The 16,656-nt window shown below is 33.6% G+C and overlaps 1 protein-coding gene across 1 annotated transcript in view; it reads left to right on the forward strand.

Annotated features, from left to right (window-relative positions):
- The first annotated feature begins 338 nt into the window (after positions 1-338).
- Positions 339-16,656, forward strand: part of Msr-110 (DUF3736 domain-containing protein Msr-110) — a 31,957-nt gene continuing 15,639 nt past the window's right edge. Inside the window, exons 1-3 of the mRNA XM_089096345.1 lie at positions 339-497; positions 9,114-9,269; positions 14,590-14,793. Coding sequence (XP_088952471.1) covers positions 384-497; positions 9,114-9,269; positions 14,590-14,793 — 474 coding nt within the window. The 5' untranslated portion in view covers positions 339-383. The remainder of the gene's footprint in view (positions 498-9,113; positions 9,270-14,589; positions 14,794-16,656) is intronic.

Raw genomic sequence — 16,656 nt, forward strand, 5'->3', positions numbered from 1 at the left:
CAGCTTTAATGTCTAGGCTATAGTAGTAAGCTTAGGCAAGTTTTTGGACTAGGCCAAAATCTTATAGATGTGAATATTTTTAGGTTCTATTTGTTTTATTACAAATTATTTGTTAGATTGGCAAAGTTGGACAAATTGAAACAGCATTTTCCAAGAGCATTGAATCTTTGTATAAACCCGATTTGTTTTTCTATTTTTCTAAATGAATAGAACACATCAGATATGTTCAGAGAGAAAACTTGTGAAAATCAACAAAATTTCAAGGCAGAAATTTATGCAAACCGATGACGGTGTGCTTTGAGCGCAAGATTAACCTTTTTGGTACAGGGTATATTATTTGTGCCGGCTCAGTTTGAGACTAGTCGTAGGCCCGGGTAGTCAAAATGATGGAAAAGCAAAAACTTGAAAACGGGGATAGTGATTCTATTTCAACTATCAGTGCGAAAGATTTTTCACCGTTAACGAGAGCACCATCATACATTTCAGAGGCACCCCCGGTATGTACTTTTTTCACTGGACAAATTAGAAAGCTGATAATTTTTTGAATAAGTGTAATTTTTCTGGAGGAGGTTAGTGCGTCAGAAACATTTGTAAAAAAGAAAGGCAAATTGTGGGTGATTGGCTTTTTGCTATGAAGGAAAATAGTTGAGGTGAATGAATGAAACTTCTGGGAATTAATACTAAGCTAAGATTATTTCCAGGAGATAAATTCTAAAGTATCTACCTCCAAAGGCACTAATCTTTGATGAACTTGGACAAAATTATCGCTATAAAAGCGAAACTATAAGAAATGGGACGACAGGCCCAATGAAGGTGTCTTGAGGAGCATGTCTGCTAAATCCTTAGCAATTTCAATCTGGAAGTTCGTAGAGAGGATACATATATATATATATATATATATATATATATATATATATATATATATATATATATATATATATATATATATATATATATATAAATATTTAAAAAAAAAGTGATTATTAGATAGTCGATCAATTTAATATTTTCGAAAACTGCTGTATGCCACACGGTAGGCCGTTCGTCCTTAAAGATGCACCTGCTTCATACAAAATAAACGGTTAAAATAGATATTTAATTTACAGTTTCGTTTAATTAGTTCGATTCATTTGAGGCTCGAATGTACAGTAGTCTATAATTTCGCACCAGCCATTATGAAAGGGGATCGGTGGATCTTTCTATAGGTGGGGGGGAACTTTATTGGACCTCAAAAAGTGCGTTTTATGCATAAATCTCATAATTCCCATTGAGACTTCAGCTTAATATAGAAGGAAGTTTAGGGTATGAGGTAGAAAGTATTTTCTGATTTCCGTTGGTTTCCAGGAACATTTTTGCAATACGGCTATAAAATGGCTGCCACGGGGTATTAATGCCCCTCTCATTCCAGATAATATTTTTCTGTGTAACATAAAAAATTACTTTCGTAAACCAACTGCTATATAAGGTAGAAAAGTGGGAAGGGGAGTGGGCGGTTTCATGACTAACACTAAGAAGTTTTATTTTTGATAAAAAAATTAAAATTAAAAAAAAAATAATTAAAAAAAGGTAAATACATATGCTGATATTTATTCCTTAAAATCTTAATACTTATTTGAATTATTAACGTTATTAAAGTGATAACACTTAAATTTTTCTCAGTAAAGTGCAAATTATGTTCAATCAGATGCGATTAGTGAAAAGAGGGGTAGTTGGAGGGGGGCTAGTTGAGCTCCATCACTTTTTACTCTTAAAAGGGAACTAGAACTTCCTATTTTCGACCAAATGAAAATTGGGGGTGGGGGGAGGGGGAGGGGGTGAGACTGAAGAACCCGCCTTGATGTAGAAATGATGACTATATGATTTAGTGTCTATGTCTCAAACCCCGTTTTCAACAGATGTTTGGTGGGGTGCAGTTTTCAGGAAGGATCGTAAATCTTAAAGCATTGTTTTATAAATATTAAACCTGAATGTAAAAAGGCCTTGTTTAGATTCAAAAGAACTCTGGGTCAAATAGCTTGTAGTAACAAACTGTAAGTAAAGAACAAATTTTTTCAATAGAAATAAAAACTTTAAAAAACGAAGTTTTGATTAAAAAATCTCCAACAACAAAATTAATTATTTATGCTGATCCTGAATTTGCAAAATGAGTTAAATTTAAAGTTGCTTGTTATAGTTATTGTTATTGTTATTACCACATGAAATTTCGGTGTAATTTTTGATACAGGAATGAGACTCCTCCAAAAAGGTGTGCTATCTTGATGAAAATTATAATATGAAATTCAATAGGTATGAGAGGGATAAAGCAACTATCTACAAAATGTGATATCCGTCATTTTTCTTGTGAGTTGAATAAACATTCAGATGATTATAGATTTAATCGCTTCGATCGCAACGGAAGTCTAAGAACTTGTTGAATATATTTTTGAGTACTTGTTAATTAAACGAAACACACTCAAGAATTACGCTGCGTAAAGATCAGTTGAAAAATCGGTTTGCCTAATGGTTAATTCTAGTGAAATATACCTAAATATGATGAAAATATAATTTGGGTTATATATTTGCACATTAGGGAGGGGGAGGGTAAGGTATAGCGGGTCTACAGGCGAAATAGGTTAGCCACAATAATTCTGCATATTATGAAGTAAGAATTGTCTTTTAACTCCTCGCTGTCCAAATACTTTACCCCTCCCCCCCCGAATGTTCTAATATATAGCCCAAATTATATAAGTCCAATGCATTCGATCAACCGCTACTTGTCTTTGTGGCTATGAAACCGGTTTGCTCAGATCTTACAGGGCGAAATTATTGCGTGTGTTTCGTTTAATTAACAAGTACCCATTCTTGCCGAGATTTTAAGCATAAATACTCCCCAAGGGCCTCTTATAATTTTTGCGCATACTGAAATTAGAGACCTTGAACTCAAATACTTGATAGTTTCCTCCGTTCAAATGTTACACTATTTTATATATTTTCTGGATATTTTGTTAACCAACAATGCCCAACGCGTAAGTTCTAAAAATCTCCAACCTTTTAAATTTAAAAACACCATCGTAATTTTACATGGGGGGATTTTCGAGAAGACAACTGCCGGGGGAGATCTTCCACGGGGAAGGGTAATTGTCGGAGGGAATTCTCCGGGGGAGCATTTAGAATTCGGATATGAAAAAATGTCAAGAGCTAGTTTATTTGAGCTAATTTTGTAGATATATCTTGCGCAATCCGTGAAGCAGTATTTTTTGTTCGTTTTAAGTTTCATTTTTGCTGTTTACTTCTCTAAAAAAAGCTTTCCATTGTTCAATTATAATTTAATCAGTAACTATAATCGAATGAATAAAGATTATAATCCGTGGTATAACAAACAAATATTGGCTGGTGCCACTAAGAAACTTTTTTAACGGTTTTTGTGTTAGAAAAAAAAAAAAAAAAAAAAAAAACAGGAAGCTACTCGAGCTATTAATTAATCTGCGTTAATAAGATTTTAGAAGCATACTTTTTTACCGGCAAATCAGTCAGATAAATCTCACTTCATGAATCTTTTATTGTTCTGCTTGGGTTTTTGGTTTCTGCTTAATCAAAGTATTACGATCTTACAGCTCACTTATCTCAGTCAAAACTGCTACGTATTACGTATTAAATAAATAAAAAAGTTTCTTCAACTGAAAGTAAGAGGCAACATTAAAACTTAAAAATGACAGGAATTATTTTATATATGAGGGAGGCTAGACCCTCCTCAATACCTCGCTCTTCATGCTAAAGTTTTCTCGCACTTCGAAAAAACTTCTTATTCTAATTAAGACGCCCTTGTGTTTCAGGTGTTGTTCTTAAGAATTGGAACAAACACTCAAGCTTCAGTATAAAGAGTGAGGCATTGAGGAGGGAGCATCCCCCTTCATATATGGAATAATGTCTGTTCGTTTTAAGTTTTAATTATTCTCCTCCCTTTCCCTTGAAAAAGACTTGTTTTTTATGTTTAATGTCTGATCTTTTTTTAAAAATAATGTCAGGAAATCTGCCTTCCCCCTTCATGTAGAATCCTCCCCGGACTTTTGCTTTCTCTCTCCCAATTTTCTGGAATCCCTGGCTCAATACCATTTTTCACCCCTGGGGAAAACAAACATACATGCATCCGTGTACTTTCTTAGTTCCACATTTTTGTATACAGGAGCTTGAAACCTCTACTTTAGTGTTCTTTGGTATTCTGAATCTGATAGCATGACTTCCGTAAAATATTCTTAACATTTTGAAGGTTTTTCACCCCTTCTTCAAAAACAAAACATTAAACTTGATAAACATAATATATTTTGAATAAGCAAAAGAATTCAATTCTTTTAATGTATCTATTGTTATCAAAACTCTGTTTTTAAGAGTTTCGGTTACTATTGAGCCGCGTCTCTCCTTACTTACTGTTCGTTACTAAGAACTGTTTGATAACAGAGAACTTCGGTTATACTCTCATCAGTTTTTAGACCACGGTGCAAGAGGAACTTTCATTTTCTAAAAAAAACAGCCTGAGCAATAAAATGAGAGTCCTCCTCAGGGACGTGCGCAGGGGGGGGGGGGTGAGCCTCCGGGCCCGGGACCCCCCCGAAATCTCACGTTTTTTTCATTTTCCCATAATTTTCAGATTTTTCTCACAGAATAATGGGTTTAAAGGATTTAGGCCATTTTTCAAGGGGCTTTTCTAAAAAGTTCGCAATTTTTAGTACTTTATATTGTAACTTTTAATGCTGAAATACATTTCGTTCCATCTTCTACCAAATTGTATTATAGCTCTATTCTTACAAATTCTGAAACAGTTGAAATATTGGGCTTTAGAAACAAAAGTCATTCCTATCTTACCGTTAACTTCAGACAAATACTGTTCTTTTACTGTATATGAATAACAATCGAAGATCAAAATACATTTTTAGTTTTCGGCGGATTTTGTCACGCAAATGTAATTCGGTATTTAGCTCATCTACTAGAATTTGCTTATGGATTTTGGGAATTTAGCTGCAAAATGCTTCTGTGAAACTCTTGTGGTTAAAAATTATATACCTGCCTTTTAAGAATTTGTCAAGCCGTACCTCATGCCTTCTTGTGATATTTGTTCATTTCCAAAACATTTATTTGTTTCAAATTGATAAGTTAATTTTACACATTTCTTACTATGATAGAATTGTTCATTTCTTTAACCCATGAGCTGTTTTGCTGTGTCTATGCATCAGGATCAAAAAAGAAAGAAAAAAAAGGGAAAGTTGTAAAATTGAGTCAACAAGCGTGACTTTGCCTAGATTTTTGAGTTTCTGTTCGTGACGAGTCAAAGTTTACCTTTTTGAATCTACCACCTTCTATACCCGGAATTGTGATGAAGGTTAACTACTTTTTAAGTCACCTAACAAGTCTTTAATACGTCGGAAAACATGCTTATGAATATACATTATTATTCAGTTTTGACACTTCCAACTATACATTTTTCTCAAAATTAGTCTAAAACCAGGCGTTCAGGGATGAGCAATTACTTAGAAAGGAGGATTCCCACTTCTCGCCTTCTGGTATATATCTCAAGCCACCACGTATGCCTCACAGTTTCGCCACTTTTTGCACAGTCCCCAAAACGCTTGATACAGTTCCGCCACGCCTCATCTGGTGTGCATGATTTTTTTAGAGTGGGCAATCGCTCGCCTAGAAAACTGTTTGACTATTATGAGCAGTTGTTTTTATCCTATAATTGACTCGGTGGCTACGAATTATTACTTCCTGATAATTAATCTGTAGGTTTATTTTTAGACTAACAATGCGATATGGGTGCTGAAGATTTGAAAGTACCTCTTCGGAAAAAAATGATGCGCATTTATCTACATTTAAATCCCCTACCCCCCCCCCCCCCTCTTAATTATTTTCTGAAACTAAAATATATTGGATGGGGCTATGAGGGCAAGCTCCCCACTCCCTTATATTTGGAATATACATGCTTTATAGTCTTTAGCAAATATTCCTATTTCGTTCTGTTTAGTCTTGAAACCTCAATTTCAAAGTTTAAGGCTCAGTTCAACGCGAAGGGATTTGAAGGGGGTGTTGGCCTCCCCCCCCCCGTCGTATTTAGAATACTTAAGGATATAAAGAAAGCCAATATATAAAGAGTATGATGGCCTCTTTATAGATGATAATTTCTGTTTGTTTTTACTTTAAACGTTGTTTTTTAGTTTTGTATGAAAACACACTTTTTCATCTTGTTTTATAAATAGTAAGATTCAAATACTTGAATCAAATACTTTTCATACGTCGAAAAAAAGATAAGAAGGTATCAGACAAGAGCCAATATATATATATTTATATATATATATATATATATATATATATATATATATATATATATATATATATATATATATATATATATATACACACACACACACACATATATATATATATATATATATATATATATATATATATATATCTATATATATATATATATATATATATATATATATATATATATATATATATATATATATATATATATATATATATATATATATATATATATATATATATATATATATATATATATATATATATATATATATATATATATATATATATATATATATATATATATATATTTTATATATTTATATATATATATATATATATATATATATATATATATATATATATATATATATATATATATATATGCAAATATACATATGCATATATATATATATATATATGCAAACAACATTGACAGCTAAGAAAAACTTTTAGTATATAAAATAAAGTTCATTATTCATACTTCACAGAACTATACATGTTTTTCAGCAACGTTTTGTTTTTCGATGAGCGAAAAGCTGTTTTTACTTGGCCGACTTCGCCTTAAAAAATCCATAATGAAGACAGGGCTTTATAAATCACCCACTGACTAGCAGAAACTAGAAGGCTACTATAACAAAAGAAAGCTTTTTAAGGGCTCATTTAAAAGCTTATATTTATACTTAGTCACTTTTTATAAATTTGACTTGATAGCACATTCCCGCAAAGTGCATTTTCGGTTGTTTCCCCAACTTTTTTAAGTGAAACAAGTGACTTTTCCAAAAAAATAGTAAGATTGTGTAATAGCTAATTTAAAGGACATGATATGTTAATCTACTTACTTCTCTCCGGAAATATTTTGACGAAATTTAGCCTAAAAGCGTACTGTATTTTATTGCAGGCCCCACAAAAAACAGATATTCGACTCCTCTTCTTGGATGAAGCTGAATAAATTTTCTGAAACAAAATCTAAACATGAGCTAAACAAAATCAATAATATAGAATGTAATTTATAATGTAATATGAGCTATAATATTTAGTTTCATTTTCAGTTAGAAAACATCTGAAATGCCAAAAATGAGAATTTAGTTGCAACATTCCTCCTATTTAAGCAATCTTTGTGTTTTAAAGATAGTACCTTTGCCAAGACTGGATTTTCCTTTTTTCTTACTGAAGGTTATTCCCAAATAGCCTACGTTCTGGGAATTCTTAAACATGAGCATTATTTACTGCTCGTCCAATAGATTTTTTGTGAAAGTTTTCTGTTTTCTTTTCTTTATTTTAGTGAGTCACGATTAGAGAAATATCTCTATACATATAATACTAAAAACAGGTATATCTACTAATCGTTTTTGTGAAATTAGTAGCTAAACTATTCAAGCTAGAAACGTGAAAATTGGTGAAAAATAATTTTGGAGCTTAGACTATAAGGCTGTCATCCCCTTCTAGAGCTTTCGCGCATTGTACCCCTCACTGTCCAACCAACAAAATTTGCACGACAGCACACAGATCGATCCAATTATCTTGAGGATGGCACGCCGAGTGGCGAAGAACAGAGCAATTGAAGAACAGTTCCACTTGACATTGCACTTCAATTTGGAATGATCATTCTTGGGACCTTACGCCTGAGTTTCTCTCTTTACTCTTTCAATAGAAGGGTTCTCGGCGTTTACCCTCCCCCGGAAAACACCCCCAAAGAAAAATACATCCTTGCTAAAAGGAAATAATTAAAAAAGAATTACTGTGTGCTGAAAATTCCCCTGGACACCCCCCCCCCTGAAGTAAACTCCCCCGGAAATGTCCGTATGTTTCCCAAAAACAAATACTATCTGTGAGCAATGGACAAATTACGAAAGTTAAAAAGGCACTTAACTTTCTACAATGAGGTACTCTGATTGTTTTGTAGTTTGGGAGGGAGATACCTCAACGGGTGCATTTTAATGCCAAAAAATCCAAGCTCTCATCGAGCCATCAAACAAATACAGAATTAGTTATAAGGAAGAGACGAGGGAAGGGTGGAGACAGAGCTTCATGTATAATCCCCAGGGTCGTAGCCAGAATTTTTATTAGGGAGGGTGAGTTACAAAAGGAACCTTAAAAAGCACCCAAAAAATCATTATTTTCGGCAATACTTCTGGTCAACGCTGTTATTATGAAAGTAAAGAGTAACATTAAACCCCAAAAAGAAATAATTTATTCCGAATAGGAGGGAGACTGCCCCTTCTTCATCCATACCTCCACCTCACGTTCGCAGAAACTTCGGAGTGTGCTCATTAGATCAGAAATTAAAATAATAAGTTCTTTTTTTATAAGTCAAAGGTGATTTTAGACCAAGCAGCTGCTGGAAGAGGGGGGGGGGGTATTTTCAGCGGGAGGGTATTTTCCAGGGAAATTTTCCGGGGAATAAACACCGACCATCCAAACGAAGAATGAACTGTCATCTAAGACCTCGCTAAAAGACTAGCAGCAAATCAGATATTTAATTATACCTGGCACTGTGAATTTAGGATTCGTAAAAATAATTGAAAAAAAAAATAAATTTAAAAAAAGCAGATTTATGAGATCACTAATGTAATGTTGTAATAATAAGCGTGTATGGACAAAGCTGTCAACCCTAGCCAGTGCAGCAAATGAGAAGGTAAAAGTCAGACTATATTTTTGAAGGTCCGAGCCTGTTAATTTTAAGACTCAAAGGGGTGAGCTTTTGAAAGGAGGCAAAAAAGCCACGAAACCGACTTATTACTAACTAAAGTGAAAATTGTAATACTTTATTCGTATTTGGAAAAATAAAAAGACAGCAAATTTTATTTTTATAGTTGTACCGTAAGCATAAATCAGCAGCTGCTCAAATTGCCAAAACCATTTCATGGACAGTCGTAGCCGTTGCTTTCATCCTTGGAGGCTCTATTATATTTGCCGCATGGATTCAGGCCAGTGCTTCTTGCACCGCAAAAACAAGCGTCAATGAGAAGGTGAGTCCAGAATATTTTAGCTGAAATATCTTCGTATATTAAGAAAAAACTGTCTCCCAAAGAGCTTATGCTTTAAATGGAAGGCACTGATGTTATCTTAGAATCGGAAATTAGAATAGTTGGTTAAAAATGAAATTTGTGAAAAAAAGAATCTTAAATAGAAAAATAGAGCAGACAAAATTTATTTACAGAGAAATAACGTTTATTCAAATTGAAATACCGCCCAGATATACTAAAGTTTGAGATTGCAGATTGAAAATATCACCCGAAGTCCAGTGATGAGATTATGTGAAGCGCCTCCATAATAATCCAAACAAGAAGAAAAAGAGAAGAAGGGGATACAAATACTATGATTATTTTGTTTGTTTTTTTAACATAAATTATTGTTATTTTTATTGTTATTTTTATTGTTATTTTTTATTATTTATTTATTTTATTATTTTATTTTATTATTTTTATTTATTTTATTATATTTTTTTTTTTTTTTTTTTTTTGTTTTTTTTATTTATTTTATTATTTTTATTTTATTTTATTATTTATTTATTATTTATTTATTTATTTATTTATTATTTTTTTATGTTATTATTTTATTATTATTTATTGTTATTTTATTTTATATTTTTATTGTTATAACAATAAATTATTTTTAACTATAAATTATTCTGAAGGAATAGAGAAACGATAATAAGCCGAGACGGTTTGTTTGGAACCTCCTAAACTTATTAAATTTTCAAGCTACTTGGTAAACCAAAGATTCCATAAAATATCCACAAGTAGCGCAGTGAGTTTTACTCCAATTTCCTTATAAATTTACCAAAATCTTAGTTGCCATAGCAGTCGGTATAAAAAAAACAACTACCAATTCTTGAAGAATATTCCCGTTCCCCTCTACAAATATTTTAATAATTTATCGTCAACAAATACCTTGATGGAGTAGTTAAGGATAACCCATTGTCAGACAATTTTGAACATGGACAAGCTACCCTGGGTTCGAACACACACACGGGAAGATTTTGAGATGTTCTTATTACCGATTTTATACTTTTGTGTCTTTTTAGCAAGTTGGTGAATTCATTGCAACGCATTAAAACAACTTTTAATGGCGGCTGTATACCCTTTACCTTGGGTATTTATGCTTTAAAATTCCCAAATTAATTGGAATTTAGGTCTTGGCTATTATTTTAATATAAGCTCCTTGACTATCGCAAGTTTAAATTACAAAATATGAGACTTTCATGAATTTTTGATGGTTTATAAAATATTTCCATGCCGAGGAGGATTCTTAACCCAACTCTGTGGGGAGCACCCCCTCTCATTCCTGAGTGGAGAGAATTTTGTTCTTGCTTGTTTTTGCACTATCTTCGGGACGCCAGCAGTAACTAAAACTAATTACCTTAGCCTCTAAGGCTAATACTTCAAACTTTGCTTCAGGTTTTGTTATGTTTATTGTTAATGAAAAAAATTATTTATTTTTATGTTTATCGTCGATGAAATTTTTTTTTAGGTTATTTAAAAAAAGGATCGCAGAATAGCTCATTAGAAAGTCCTAAATTAAACTTTTGAAAAACAATCGAAAATGATTTCCTTATATAAAGCATAGGAACCTTTAAAAATTATCAACAATGCTAAACGCAACCAAAAAAGAAAAATATTCACCAACGTATTGGAGGAGGTGATATGTTTAAGCAGATTTACGTTGTGTTGCAGCCTCCACTTATCTTAGCAAAAGGGCATTTATTTTAGTACCAGGTCATTGAAAAATATATACGCTATAGGTTTTCACGAAAAATATTGCAAGAGAAACAAAAGAAGTGGGAAAAATCTTCCTTGTGTGGAAGATATTGGAAATAAGACTATGAGTAAGAAATTAGCTTAACTTTTCAATTTTTTTGGGGGGGGGGGGGGTAAAAATCAATTTTCAAAATCTAGGACGGGAGCACATTTGTTGTTCTTCAATTAACTGAAAATCGCAAAAAGGGTATTTTTTTAATGAAAATACTGCAAAAAAGGCATTTCGAACATCTAGGGGGAATGTATACCCTCTTGACACCCCCCTAATTATCCTGGAAAGTTCTAAAAATGACGTTTTTTGGTTCACAAATGAAGAATCGACTATGTGCTTTGACTCAATATCAACTAAAATTAAATTGACTGAACTGATTCCTAAAAACCTCGTTTTGAATGACTATTTTCTTTTCGATTGATTTAAGGTTAATATTCATGAACAAAAGGGAGGGGGAGGTGCGTAAAAAAGGGAATCTATCGGGCCATCTGATTGAATCCTGAGATTTTACTCGCAATTTTGGCTCTGTGGTATTTTATGCTTTATTTTTTTTTTTTTAATTTGCTCCTCTACCAAAAATGTCACCTCATTCCAAAATAGGGTCACGTGTACCTAACTAAAGGAGTGAGTATTTTAAATTAGATAGGGGCAGGTAAATGTACAAGGTGGATCTATGGGCGTATCTAACTTGATTTTGAGGGTTTGCTCACAACTTCTGTTTTCTTTTTCTTGTATAACTCCTCTTTTTTTATTTGACCTTCTTTCCAAAATATCATCCCGTTCCAAAAATAAGGCCACTTGTACCTGTCTAAAAGGGGCGGAGTATTGCAAATACATAAATACCTAGTGCAAGGTTTGTCGTCAGGGTTGCCAACTGGACACATTTTATGTCGAAAGGACACATTCCCATGTGCCACAGAATGACATAAAAGGTCCTAAAATTAGTACATTTTAGAAATTTGGGACATAAAAGCGCAGACACATTTTGTAAATTTATGGTATAAAACGAAACATTCCCCAACTGGATATGTTTTGGCAAAAAAACTCACTTTTCATCAAAGTAGTCCCTTTTCTCTCTCTCTTTTTTTTTTTTTTGAGCATCCTAGTTTTGCCACAAATGCAAGTAAAGGATTTTCTCCAAAGTAAGAGATTTGCATGTTCATATGAGTTTTGTGTTTTCACACTACGTCATTTTGTATAAGTATTCTATGTTTTTTTTTCGTTTTTGGGCCTCTTTGATGTTAGCTGCCCGATTTGAAAGAGGGTTACAAAGTTTGGTACTATCCCATTATCCGGGCCTCTCGGGTTAATCACTAATAACTATAGCCAATGATAAAAACCCTGTTTTTGACGTCTTAACGTTATAGAGCAGGCAATGATAGTAAGGTTTTCATTGCGTATACGATATTAAACTGTATTTTTGGGGGGTTTTAGGGGGGGGGAAGGCACCTAGGTTAGGTTAGATTAGGTTACGTATTTAATATATGCAATGCTTTACCCCTCATCCCCCTTCATGTGCCAATATATAGCCCAAATTTGTTTTTAAACTATTATATATTCATCCTATTTTATTTAATTTCATTAGCATTAACCAAACTTGACTTTTTAGAGAGGCCCGGATAATGGGATAGTACCATTATATTTTTATACATTATATACCATTGATAGAAACCAAAGTTTCTTTTGTTCAATAATACGACTGGTAAAAAAAAGACCTCTAATTTTTGAGGTTTCAAGATAGACACATTTTAGCTAAAAATAATACATTTGTGGATGCTCAGGTGATACATTCATTGGACCAAAAAGTTGGCATCCCTTTTTGGAGTCAGTAAACGAATCTAATTGTGCCAATAATATAATCCTGCACTAGTAGAAGCACAATAAGCAAATCACCAGTATTCTTAAACTTGGGAGTTTGCACTGATTGAGGTTAACTGGCGCATATCTGAATTGCGTAAGCAATGGGATTGTTAGTGTAACTGAAGGCTATAAATGACTAGGAAGTAATTTTTGCTAACTCATTATTTATGCGGATGTTCCCACCTAAGAATAATTGTAGCAAACCTTGAGATTCAACAGAAATAGGAGATACGAATAAAGCAAGATCTTTTCAAAGTTGTGCAAGCGCAATTCCGTCTTCGTGGTATACAATTAAAACAGGATCTCTATGAAAATCTGCATCATCATCAAATCTGTTATTCAAAGCATTATGTAGTTAAATCCTTAAATAGGGTTTAACCTTCGTGTTATATGCTCGTATATTACGCAAAGTCAGTCTTGTTTAGATACTTTATCTATTTTCCGGCTAAGAAAAAAGCCGGCTTTTTATTCGATTCCCAAAACATAGCCTACACCCTATGCATTTGTTGGATTTATTCCTGCCATACAGCCCTATCTGAATATTATTTCAACATTGAACATTAATTAAACATTGGAAACATGTATAAATAAATAACAAATTAACAAGTTTTGGAACAAGTAAATTATTGCAATATTGAGTGCGGTTTAAATAAATCTTTAACACGAGATATTTCCTTTTTTTGCTTTTTTGGTATAATAGTACTTTTTTAAAAATTCCGTGCCTTTATATCAAAATGCAGGCAAGTAGGTTGTGCAATAATTTTATGGTCAACTGAAATGGATATTAGCGGGAAAGGATAATGGGACAGTCCCTACCCTCTCCCCATCCCGTTATTAAGATTTTACCCCTCCCCTCCCAAAAGATAAATTAAATACCAGGTAATTGCCTAAATATGATGTTTTATTTATTTACTATAATAAATATGATTGTGGTAATGAGTCTATTAGAAATCTAAATTTGTAGTTAAAAGGGTCTCTTGTACTTTGGCTGTACAGGAGATGAATTTTTGACAATAGGTTATAACTTCGAAGCTGGGCTCCCTTTTCCCCATCTTCGAATAACTTCGAAAGTCGGAAACTAGCAGAGAAATGTCCCTGTTACATCCTTTATGGCGGGAGTAAGTCGCTTCACCCTTTCCAGCACCTAGAGTAATTGGAACAGGAGCAAAAGACCCTCTGTTCCGTATACAACACACTAGGTAGTAAAGTTTAACAAACTGACTCCCTCAGTAATTATCTCTCTGGAAGCCTCCTCATGCCTCAAGGTTTTGCTTTAACATTTTTTTGTGTCTTCTAATTTAACCAGACATCATAACAGTAACTACCTTCTTTCTGGTTTCCATATTCACAATAGTGGCAGTTCACGAGTCAAGACGTCTTTTTTTATTTTCTTTTTTTTTGTTATCGGATTCTTATTTATATAAGCTTCTCACTTTTCTATTGGATTACTTCGACCAAAACTGCGTGATGCACAGGGCTCCACTGGAGACATTGGTGGATGAAGATCTCCAAAATCTAGCTTCTTTATATATTGCGAAGCTATATTTCTAGGTCTAGTGTATTGCAAGAACAAAATAAAATTCTCTTAATTGAGTGGGTCATACATAATACTGCTAAAAAACTTAAACTTAAAAAACTGCTGGTTCATATTATGCTAAGTTTTTTTTACATTTTTAGGTCGCAGCAGAGCCTATTGCCGAGCCACAAAGCTTAGTCCAGAACTCCATATCCGAAGATCCTAATGAAAGCTCCGAAGAAAAAATAGTTGAAACCGTTATTCTGGAGGAAGATCCACTTAATATTCTAAATCAAATCCCCGAGAAGAACCTCAGAATCAATCGAATGCCTCTAGAATTTTTGTTTGACGATCTTTTCGCAGACGTAAGTCGAACAGTTAATTCAAGCCGAGAAACGGCTATTACAGTATTCAGCTTTACAGATGCTGGGGTAAGAAACGCTAGCGACCGTGACCATTAGGGTTACCAATGTAGGATAGGAGGCAGCCAGTCTATGATTGCTATGAGTATTTTGAACATCTAAATAAAAAGGCTTCAGGGGCAGATTGATTTGAACTGAGAGATCTGCCAGGAGCATATTCCACTTTGTTATGTAATAGCAGTGGTGGATCAAGGGAGCAGGAGGATCCCCCCATAAGGTTTTCCCTGGTGCCCTCATTTCTTCATTTTTTTCCTTTTTTATTCATTTTTTAAACAAATCTATGGATTTGGTCAATTATTGGCACCTTTGTCACATTCCCTTTCCCAAGATTCTGCTCATTGGTGCCCTTATCACATTGAGCTTCCCCCAAGAAATTGCTCTAGATCCGCTCCTATCTAATAGGCAAGAGTTGTTTAAAAACAGTGCATTGCCAAGAGCATATCCAACATTGTTATATAATAGCAGTGGCGGATACAGGGGGCAGGATTCCTCTCCCCCCCCTCCCCCAAGGTTTTTCTTGGCGCCCTCATTTCTTCTTTTTTTCCCCTTTTTAATTCTTTTTTTAAACAAATCTGTCAAGTTGGTCAATTATTGGCACCTTTGTTACATTGCCCCCCCCAAGAATTCGCTAATTGGCGCCCTTATTACATTGAGCTTCCCCTAAGATTTTGCTCTAGATCCGCCCCTGTCGAATAGGCAAGGGTGGTTTGAAAACAGCGCATCGAAGTTATTTCAAAGTACAAAGACTCCAATTATGAGGACCTTTAATTTAAATGGGTGCAATTTTAAAGTATGGGAGATTTTAAAAATGCCTTAATATAATTGGAAAAATCGCAATACAGTATGAGCTACTCAGCTCTACAGATGATAGGAAACCATAGCCACCGTGACTATTAGGGGTACCAATGTAGGATGGGAGGGACGCAGTCTACGGGTACTTTAAGCATTTTGCACATCTAAATAGAAAAGAGTTCAGGGGCACATTGGTTTGAACCGAGAGACCTGCCAAGAGTATATCCAACTTTGTTAACTAATATAGGCAAGGGCTGTTCGAAAATAATGCATTGAAGTAATCTCGAGTACAAAGGACAGTGAAAATGAAATCTGAATGTTTTAATTGAGTAAATATCTACATCTACCATCTACAATGGTAGATAACAACCTACAATAACCTCTACAAGTGAATTGAAATCGTGAATGAAATGAAGGTGAATGAATAATCGTGACCCATAGAAAAACTTATACAGATTTTTAATAAGCTCTTTTACTGGACATTGTAAATGAGATCTGAATGTATGAATTGGGTAACCATCTATATCTACCATTTATAGTAGTAATTAACAACCTACTATAACAATACCCTACAACATCTACAATAGGAACCATCTACATCTTTAAAAAAATGCAGAAAAATCGAGAATTCAATTTTTTATAGAAAAGACCTACATATGCAGTTGTGCAGTCTTCGGTAGCTGGTTCGTTGAAAAGTCAGTCAAAAATAAGCTGAAATTACATGGCCACCAAACAGCTTAAGAAGATTACATTCCTTTGAAGGTGTTGTTGTCTTTAGGTATCAAAACAGTGTTAATGTTTGAACTCTAAACTGACGAAATGCGTCGCTATATATGTCTAATTACTTTTTCTTATTTATTTTGACAGTTCAACGTTGCAACACTGACGAAAAGTTTGTGCTGTTTTAAAGAATTTCATAATTTTGTAGCAACCGGAAAACAAATCTTAAGAAATTGCGCTTCTTAGATATGAAAAAACCTACGTCGGCCTTGGGAGAAAAACTGTTTGCATTTT

This window comes from Artemia sp. Qi Xiang Cuo, chromosome 11 (genome assembly GCF_049724085.1).
Source record: "Artemia sp. Qi Xiang Cuo chromosome 11, ASM4972408v1, whole genome shotgun sequence".
Classification (NCBI taxonomy): Eukaryota; Metazoa; Arthropoda; class Branchiopoda; order Anostraca; family Artemiidae; genus Artemia; species Artemia sp. Qi Xiang Cuo.